General features: G+C 50.5%; 2 protein-coding genes across 2 annotated transcripts; both read left to right on the top strand.

The window, feature by feature from the left end:
- The first annotated feature begins 4,451 nt into the window (after positions 1–4,451).
- Positions 4,452–6,041, top strand: LOC111257872 (zinc finger MYM-type protein 1-like). Its single transcript, XM_022828154.1, has 2 exons — positions 4,452–5,362; positions 5,447–6,041. Exons 1-2 carry the CDS (start codon positions 4,452–4,454, stop codon positions 6,039–6,041), a joined length of 1,506 nt encoding a protein of 501 aa, XP_022683889.1.
- Positions 6,042–7,333: 1,292 nt separating this feature from the next.
- LOC101765046 (serine/threonine protein kinase OSK1-like) lies at positions 7,334–9,798 on the top strand. The gene is given in 4 exon segments (XM_022825215.1): positions 7,334–7,870; positions 7,872–8,483; positions 8,559–8,843; positions 8,948–9,798. Coding segments are annotated over 4 exon segments (1,632 nt in total). The 5' UTR covers positions 7,334–7,702; the 3' UTR covers positions 9,515–9,798.
- The last annotated feature ends 367 nt before the right edge of the window (positions 9,799–10,165 follow it).

The following is a 10,165-nucleotide window of genomic DNA, read 5'->3' on the forward strand; positions in this document are numbered from 1 at the left end:
AACTCTGTAATAGTACCCGACTAGGACTCAAGACTTGTAACCCTGCCCTCCTGTGTATATAAGGGTGGGCAGGGACCTCCCTCAAGGACAACTCCAATTCATCAATACAAACCAACACACAGGACATAGGGTATTACGCGATCTAGCAGCCCAAACCTGTCTAAATCGTGTTCCTTGCGTCACCATTGATTCCTTGATTCTCGACGACCCTTACCGCACAAAAGACCACCTAGGGTACCCCCTAGGCGTGTTGCCGATTTAAAACACCGACACCGGTTGCAAAAAGAAGAACCGAGAGTAAAGGTGCGCCCCATTCCAGCCTACCGTGACGCACCCTCTTTTCTCCCGGGCCGAAATTAAACCGAGACTAAAGGGGGTGGGATCTAAAGTTAGTTCTCTAGTAGTGTGGCGTGTGCACAACTGCAAAACGGCCATCTAAGTCTACCTATATATGCATGGTGTGTGTGTGTGAGAGAGAGAGAGGGGGACTTTAGGAGGTTATCTGGACAAAGTAAAGGAGATACTTTAAAGTAGCATATTTCAAAGAAAAGCATAAGTAAGCAAAGGTAGCATGGTAGTTGAGCGTAGAAATTGAACAGACGAGATTGGAATTACGTGCCCATGCAGCACAATGCTAATATGACTGGCCGGTGGAGGTGGTTTCGTACATTGATACATACTTATGTTGTTGTTGAGAAGTGTCGGGCTATTATATTCCGAAATAAGCATTGCATTTGCATATGGCATGGAGAGTTGTTGAGACTTGTATTACTAGAAGCAAGCAAGATCATAAGCTAGTGTGGGTGACATGACAGGATGACATGGATGGATCAATACAGATAGGAGGAACAAAACCAAAATAGCTAGCATGCCTGATGGTACATGGTAAACAAAATCCCGGCCCTAAAAGATCCACTATTGCCAGAATTGCTCCCATGGCATTGACGTTAGCCTGCCATAGGGTAGGTAGGATATCAGTAGGATCCAAGCTGCATGGTTGGAATCTCTCTATGCAGTATAGAAACGAAAAGGAAAGGAAATTACATGCATAGCTAGTATCCTATGGAGTAGCTACTAGCTAGCAGTTGCTTTCACATCATTTTGTCCGCTGGGTTTCTTGTCGTCGTTGCTTGCAAAAGATGGATGCAGACTGCTTGTACCTACGTGCAGTGTAGCAGCAGTAATTCCTTCCTTGCTTTTTTAATTAATTACATTAGGCTATTTCCAGTGGGAATTACATTAGGCTATTCCCACCGGTGAGTTTCATCTTGCAATTTTTAAGAATGATATATCACCAAAAGAAATTTGAGTTGACGAATGAAACCGATTCTCCCAATGCAAAGTTTCATTTCACGATTTCATAGGCTGCACATACTATTTAATTGTAAGGCATGTGATTGGACATGGTCAGATGAAATGAAACTCTCTAGCCCCCAACGCCAGTTTCATCAGGTTTCATAGTCTTAGAAACAGTGGATACACAGTTTCATCCTGATGAAACTCCTTCCCTCTCTCTCTCCTCATAATTGTGTTGCCATGTCATCACATATGCTGATGTGTCACCGTATTTAATATGCATGAAACCTCTATGAAACTCACACTAGGATTAGCCTTTGGGCACCCGCAACGATTATAGAGAGCTGGCACTGGCTATAACATTTATTTCTAAATTGTGTGGGTCCTACGTGTCAGGACTTTCTCCCTCCCACCCCTTCTTCCCCATCTCACCCAAGCGGGCGCATCTTCGGCAAGGTAATAAATAGCGAATAGCGGGTTGGTAGCGGATTGACGTTGAGGCAGCGGATTACGGATAGCAGACGCTATTGCGGATGATAAGTTCCAAAAGCGGCACCTAATAATCTCACATAATTTTAATTATATATATATCATGAATAATAAGTATAAATAGATATTTAATTGCATGTCTCACATACTTAAATTAAGAAAACAAACTTGGCGTTCCGGTGTTCCACACATTAAATCATCACATATAGTTTGCAAAGAAACATATTATGAGCCATAAAATAGTTCACAAGACTATCATTCGTTGTCATTGTTAGAAGCAACATCATTGGCCTCATGGTCATTTGAACCATCTCCATCTGCATAAGGGATGTTCCCTTCCTCTTCCTCTTCACTTTCAGAAGAATCAAATTCTTCCTACTCATCTTCTGCAACACTTTGAACCATCTCCATCTCGTGCTTTCTTTGCTTTGCTTGATGAACTTTTATGGATTAATCTTCGCTTACCTCTCACACTACCACTGTGAGCATCATCTTCTAATTGTGGTGCTAGTGCATCAGGATCTACAATCCATTCGTTTGTTGAACCATCATCAATGAATTTCGTAACCAATGGGTCCCTATCCTTTTGAGAATACTTCCATTGCAGCCTCTTGTTGAACATCCAGTCATCTGCCCAAGCCCAAGCATATGTCATAATAGAACATCCACTTAAAGACCATTGCTCCTTTTGCACTTGCAAAAATTCATGGATCAAATTGACATGTTTGTTCAGTAAAGGGGTTCCAAGTTGGTTAGGAGAATGTTTCTTCAATCCTGGACCAAATTGACCAATCGCCTCTAACAACGGCAACTTGGCGGCAGTCGGCCAGCACACCGGCAGGCGGCGGCGGTGCCGAATCTGGAGGTGAAGGGTGGCAGCGCGTCAGCGCCGAATCTGGAGGCCGATGGGTGGAGTGTGTCAGGGGTGTGACCGTGTGATTGTGTGAGTCGGGCTGGGCTGCTGGGCTAGTTAGGGTTAGTTGATTCCACGCTATTGCGGCCTACTACATGCAATTGCGGCCGCAAAGTTCCAGACCGCTACCACCAGAGCGCTAGCTTATAGCGATAGCGGCAATAGGCCGCTACCGCTATTGCGGCCGCTACCACCGCTATTTATTACCTTGATCTCCGGTAGTCCGCGCCCTGAGCTAGCGGATTGGTCCTCCTCACCTATGCCGCCGCACTCCTCGCCTCCTCCTGCACGTCTGCTGCGCCACTCCAGCCTCCACCCCCCATCCCCGCATGTACGCGCTCCGTGCTCACGCTGGAGGATAGGCACGCAGCCACACCTCCACCGCCCGGTGACCGAGCGTGACCCCAGCCCCCTCCCTTCCCATGCCGGGTGCTGCGCACCTCCCTCTCCTAGCCCACACTCGGCCGTGCGCCGCGTCGTGTACCTCCCTCCCCTCCACGTGTGGGGCGCCGGCAGCTGGGCCCAAGCCTCCTCCTTGCATCGCCCCAACAGAGGATACTGACCGCGATGGCGGTGATGCTCCGGTGGCCCTGCTTCGCACCCGACTTCCTCACCACCACCAATGGCCTCGGCGGCATGCTCCACGCCGCCTATTCTCTCATGCAGGGGCGGATTTGGGCCCCGGGCTGCAGCCCGGGGCGAGGCCCTTGAGCAGTGGAAAATTGATTCATAAAAATAGCATAAAAAGGCCTATCAGCCAATTAGCCCACCCCGAGAAGGAGAAAGCCCAATAGGCTGGCTAGCAGGCCGTCGCCCGTCGTGGGGCTCGCGGACGCGGAGTCGCTCTAGCTGGGCCGTCGCCCGTCGCGGGCCTCGCGGAGTCGCTCTAGCTGGCTCTGGCTTGTACTGGTTCGCGAATTCACCCGGCCCGTCGCCCTGCCTGTGCCCCTGCCTCCTGTCCGCTAGTCCACCGCGCCGCCACTCGCCCACCCCCACCCGCGCGGCCGCGCCGCCAGTCCGCCGCGCCGCCGCCACGGGCCACGGCGCCACCCGCGCGGCCGCGCCGCCACCCGCCGGCCGCCGCCGTCCCCGGCAGGCTCCCCTGAGCCCACATCCGCCCGACGCCCACGAGGCCGCGACGAGTCCCGGCCCCAAGCTCTGCCGCTCCGGAGTCCGGCCGGAGGCCGCGCCGCGCCTGGCCGCGTCTCCGCCGGTCGCGCGCGCCGCCACCTGCTCCCGGCGCCCGGCAGCCCCAGCGCCCCGCCGTCCGCCGTCCCCGCCTCGGCGGCTCCCCACGCGCCAGCCGCCAAGTCCGGCAAATCCGCCCGGCGCTCCTCCGACCTCCGGTGTGCGGCGTGCCGCGGTGCCGGCGTCTGCCCCTGGCCGTGACGCGGCGGCGCGGCCGGCCGCGCCCGGCGCCCCCGCTGGCCGCCCGGCCCCCTGCCGCCTGGGCGCCTGCCGCCTGGCCCTTGGCCCCTGCGGCCGCCGGCCGGCCAGTGCCCTGCGCGGCACCGGCGCCCCTGCGGGCTGCGGCCCTGCCGGCTTGCCCCCAGGCCTGCTGTCTGGTGTCTGCTGAACTGCAAAGGTTTTATTTTTTTTTGAAAATGGCTCAATGATTGCTAGTGCCTACTAGCAAAAATGCAAAATCATGAATATTTCATTTCATTGAATGATTGAGCAGGACGCCAGGACTGGTATTTGAGTGATTAAGTCTTACTTTGCAATTGCAACATTTCATATCTTAGAAGTTAGAATGGAGAAATACGATGCTAAAAAAGATGCAACAAAGAGCGGTGGTAGTGCCGAAACTATAGAGAGCCGGGTTGAGCAAAAAAGACCACGGATTGAACTTGATATGAGAGATATAGTTGCTGATCCAGGACAAAGGAAGCTAATTGATGATTTTCATCATGACATTAGGGATGAGGCAAGGAGAGCATATCTACAAATAGGTCCATATAGGCCAGCTGGTCATAAGTTTCCAAAAACGAAAAAAGATGGTAAAGGCCAATCAAGAGGATTTATTGGATCATGGTTTGATCAATTTGATTGGTTAGAGTACAGTGTAGCCAAGGATGCAGCTTATTGCTTTTATTGCTATCTCTTTAAGCCACAACAAGCTGGGTTTCATTCTAATGATACATTTACCAAAGTTGGGTTTAGAAATTGGAAGAATGCAAAAAATTGTTTCAAGGAGCATGCTCAATCAATTGATGGCTTTCATAATAATGCAAGAAAGCGTGCACTTGATTTCAAAAATCAGAGGCAAAGTGTTGAACATGTGTGGACTGTTACAAGTGCAGCAGAAGAGGAGGCATATAAAGCTCGTTTAAGTATCATGTTAGGCATTGCTAGATTTCTCCTTTTGCAAGCTCTAGCCTTTCGTGGACATGATGAGTCTAAAACATCAAGAAATAAAGGGAACTTTATGGAGATGCTCGAATGGTACAGAAAGAAGGATCCTAAGGCTGCACTTGTGACTGGTGAAAATGCTCCAGGGAATAATCAAATGAGTAGTCCAATGATTCAGAAAGATTTGGCTAGGGCTTGTGCAGAGGAGACAAGTGAGCTAATTAAAAGTGAAATAGGAGATCGTTGTTTTGCGGTTCTTGTCGACGAGGCTCGTGATGCATCTGTTAAGGAACAAATGGCTGTGGTTGTGAGGTATATACCTTCTCTCTATTTGGTTATTTTATTAGTTTTGTTTTGTTGCTTTCAAGTAACACTATTTTCTCTTTTCTCTTGTAGGTTTGTCAATGATAAAGGAAGTGTGATTGAGAGGTTTCTTGGCATTGAACATGTTTCTGACACCACATCAACTTCACTAAAAGAAGCATTGGACACTATGCTTAGAAGATATGGTCTATCTATTTCCAAGATTAGAGGGCAAGAATATGATGGAGCTTCAAATATGAGAGGACAATTTCATGGGTTACAAAGACTGGTATTGAACGAAAACCCATATGCCTTTTACATCCATTGTTTTGCTCATCAATTGCAGCTTGTGGTAGTTTCTGTAGCCAAGTGTTGTGGCTCAACTTTTGATTTCTTCAATTATGTCACTTCAATCGTCAATGTTGTTAGTGCTTCTTGCAAGAGGAAAGATCAACTCCTTCAAAGTCATCATGATAAGCTTGTTGAGCAGTTAGATAGTAGTGCTATTTTTTCTGGGAGAGGGAAAAACCAAGAAACTAGTCTTGCTAGGCCTGGTGATACACGGTGGGGTACACATCACAAAACATTGGCACGTCTTATGATCATGTGGTCCTCTGTACTGGAGGTGTTGGAAAATATTAGTGAAGATGGAACTGATGGGGAAAAAAAACTACAGTCTCTGGATTGATTCAAAGAATGGAGTCATTTGAATTTGTGTTTATATTACATCTTATGATTAGAGTACTGGGGATGACTCAAGACTTGTCACAATGTTTGCAAAAGAAAAATCAAAACATTGTTCGTGCAATAGGATTAATTGGCTCTGTGATGAGAAATATGAATGAAATGAGGGAAAATGGTTGGGATGCCCTTTTTGAAGAAGTAAAGGAGTTTTGCCTCCTCAACAACATAGAAATTCCTAATATGGAAGATATGATACCAGTTAGAGGTCGTTCGAGATGTCGTGGTGCTAAACTAGTGAGTTACTACCATCATTTTCATCATGGAATTTTTAATGTTGTGATTGATCAAGTTTATTGTGAGTTAAACAATCGATTTCCAGAAAGATCAACTCAACTCTTGAGATGCGTTGCTTGTCTTGATCCGAGGGATTCTTTTGCCAACTTTGAAGTACAGAAGTTAGTTGAGCTTGCTAAGATTTATAAAGATGACTTTTGTGATTATGACTGCATAAAGCTTGCGGGTGACCTTCCTATATTCATTGATGAAGTTAGAAATGATGATAATTTTGACGCTTGTATTGATCTTAGGAACCTTGCTGAGAAGATGGTTCAGACTGGAAGAGATACAGTTTTTCCTTTGGTGTATCGTCTCATTGAACTTGCATTGATTTTGCCGGTGGCAACAGCAACAGTTGAAAGAGCCTTCTCTGCTATGAATATTATCAAGACTGAACGAAGAAATAAAATGAATGATGATTGGTTGAATAATAGCATGATGTGCTATATTGAGCGAGATTTATTTGCGTCGATTGAAGATGAAAAAATTCTAAAGCGCTTGCAAGGCTTAAGAAACCGTAAGATGAATTTGCCAAACGAGTGCTCAAGGTGCGTGTTGTTTACTTGTATTAGTCTATTTAAATACATAATGTTATCTTGCTTTATATAGGGCTGATATGTTGAAAATTTTAATGTAGAATTGAGAACGTCGGAACAAGTGGAAGTGGTGTTAATTCATGAAGACATGTATGGTTCTTTTTTTATCATGGAAGACTCTTAATTTGGTACTTTTCTACCTTCAATATTCTATGTATTGTTTGAGTCTATTGGTTGAATTGTGCTCTTTGAAAAATATATTATATCTAATAGTGTATGGCTAGTAAGATTTCAAGTTTTATATTAGTTAGTCCGGAGCGGAGCCCGTTTCTGGATCCGCCACTGCTCTCATGTGGGGAAACCGCATGGGTTGGGGTGCAGGGTCCACCCGACGTCGAACTGCGTGCTAGCGGTAGCAACGATTTCTCTCTTCTCTTATTTGTTTATTCGCAAAGGCTGACATGGATCTTTTGTAGAGAGCTCTTAGCCGTTGTGGGTGCCCTTACAGCAGGTACTATAGTAGGGAATCCCTTCCTAGTTTCCATCACCCATCTGCATCATCTCCACTCTCTTCTTCTCCGTCGCCCCCGCCGATTAATACAATACTGGGCCAGATCCTTCTGCAGCTAGAATCATTCCTCGACGATCCATCTCCATTCTCCGGCGGCCGCCATCCGATTCCATCAATCCGATGGCTGCACGCTAGTATAATACTAGCTGATTCCAGGCGCCAAGATCTTGATCAATTAATTATAAGTCCATATTGATCGGTCGATCGATCCATCCGTTCCATATGCAGAGGTCGCAGCAGCAGCAGCAGGGGCAGGGCTCCCCACCACCATCGGCTAGCTCCTGCAAGCGGCCGAGGACGGCGATGAAGCCGCTGCCGCCGGCGCACCTGGCGGCGCTGCGGGGGAGGTACGAGCTGGTGAGCGTGAGAGGCCAGGGCAGCTTCTCGGAGGGTGTGGGAGGCCCGGCACCTCCGCACGGGCCTCCGGGTGGCCATCAAGATCCTCTGCCACGCCAAGATGAGAGCCGCCAAGCTCAAGCCGGAGCGCGAGCCCCGCGTGATGCGCCTGCTCAGCCTCGGCCGCCACCCGCACGTCGCCCGCTTCTACGAGGCCATCCGCCCCCCCGCCGCCGGCGACAATCAGTACACCTACATCGTCATGGAGCTCGCCGAGTCGGGGGAGCTCCACGACCACGTCGCCGTCCGGGAGCGGCTGCCGGAGGCCGAGGCCCGCCGGATCTTCCAGCAGCTGGCCGCCGCCGTGGCCTACTGCCACCGCAACAGGGTCGCGCACCGGGACCTCAAGATGGAGAACGTGCTGCTGGACGCGGAGGGCAGCGTCAAGATCGCCGACTTCGGATTCAGCAAGCTCTGGAGCCCGGGGAAGATGCAGAGCAGGAGCCTGGGGAGCCCGGAGTACGCGGCGCCAGAGCTGCTGGAGGGCCGCTCGTACCGGGGCCCCGAGGTCGACGTGTGGAGCTGCGGCGTCATCCTCTACGCCATGCTCTGCGGACGCTACCCCTTCGACGGCGCCGACATGTCAGACCTGGCTAGGAACATCAGGGTACTATTCTGAATTTCTGATCATGGATCCGTGGATTTCATTTGATCAGTACATGCAAATATATATGCAATGCAGCGCGGCGAGTTCCGGCTGCCGTCGTGGGTCTCCGACGACGCCCGGGACCTCATCTCCAGCATGCTCATTGTCAGGCCCGAGAAGCGGGCGACCTTGGCCGAGGTGACGGCGCACCGCTGGCTTCAGCCGGACATGCCGCCGCATCTGGCGATGCCCCCTCCCGACGCCACCGCCGCCGCCGCCCGGCAAGGCGTCAATGCCGCCACCGTAGAGCTGCTAGTGACGCGCCATGGATTCGAGAGGACCAGCCTTCTCCAGTCGATCCGCCTCGACGACGGATCCGAGGTCGGTTCGGTCTGCTCTGCTAATACTGTCTTTGCTTCTTTGCATTGCGATCGACGACCATTTCCTTTTTAAATACACAATAAATATACAATTTGCATTGCCAGGAGGCGGTCGCGTACCAGCTGGTCCTGAGCAAGCAGCACGACGCAGCTACCCTTTACCAGCTCTCCATGCCGCCGCCGCCACCGCCGCACGGCCGGCACCAGTGGGCGCTGGACGGCGGCGAACTAGTCCTCCGCGAGTGTCCGCGCGAGACGATGCGGCGCGTCGCCAAGGCGCTGGGGGAGCTGGGCGTGCGCATCCTCTTCTACCACAGCCACCGCCACCGGATGGTCTGCGCCCACGTCAGGGCTGCCGGCGGCGGCGGCGTCCCGACAGCCGCCATCATCCACAGCTTCATCCGCCGCCACAAGGACTGCGGTGGCAGCAGCAGCTCGTCAGGGGCTGCAACTGCGACTGCAACCGACGACGACACCGCCGCCGTGGAGAGCTTATCGGCGGCGGCGGTCTTCTTCGAGATCCAGCTGTTGAAGGCCGGGGAAGGCAACGGAAATAGTAATTCGCAGCAGCATCAGTACGTGCTGCATCTGAAGAGGACTTCGGGGCCGCAAATTCCCTACCTTCGCGTCTGCGCGCAGTTGGCATCCAAGCTCAAATCTAATCCCTACTGAATGATCCATCCCCACCCTTTCCAATTCCATCACTGATATATGATGGTGGATGCTGACAAATAAAGCGCCCAGGCTGTAAAATTGTATACGCCGGGTGACAGTGTACCAACCAAAATGTCTTGTAATTGGGTACTAGCAGTAGCACTACTACTAGCTAGGGATCATTTCTGCCACGTACGCTATCGTGCGTTGCTACTCGTCGACACAAAAAGGTTTATCGCCTCGAGTTACTTTAACAGTATATGGATAATATCTAAACCGGGACTAATTGGCCCCGGCATGTATACGGAGAATATCTGAACCGGTACCGTGGAGTCGTGCATGTTTTTAACCACTAGGTGAGGCTAGCAGAAGGGTCCACCGGTGCCACCGTGGCGGCATAGGATACAGCTGCAGAGGAGCAGCGTGCACGGAGCTGGGTTCGAGGCTCGTTCGGTTACAGAGGATCGGTTCCTGCTCAGGAACCGTTCAGGGACAGGATCGAGCAGATCCGTTCTTTCACTCAATCCTGCTATGTTTCTAATCCTCTTCTTGAACCATTCCTTTCATCAAAAAATTGTGTCCGGCTGGACAGGAACACAAACATACACTCCAGCCTCAACCACAAACTAATCACAGATTCACACTCAGAAATCTATTTGTAGCAAAGCA

The sequence above is a fragment of the Setaria italica genome, chromosome I (assembly GCF_000263155.2).
Source record: "Setaria italica strain Yugu1 chromosome I, Setaria_italica_v2.0, whole genome shotgun sequence".
Lineage (NCBI taxonomy): Eukaryota > Viridiplantae > Streptophyta > Magnoliopsida > Poales > Poaceae > Setaria > Setaria italica.

Bases quoted from the DNA above. Each gene is read 5' to 3' on its own strand.
- LOC111257872 (XM_022828154.1), top strand. From the start codon at position 4,452: ATGGAGAAATACGATGCTAAAAAAGATGCAACAAAGAGCGGTGGTAGT. The intron at 5,363-5,446 runs GTATATACCTTC...TTTCTCTTGTAG, and splicing joins CAAATGGCTGTGGTTGTGAG to GTTTGTCAATGATAAAGGAA.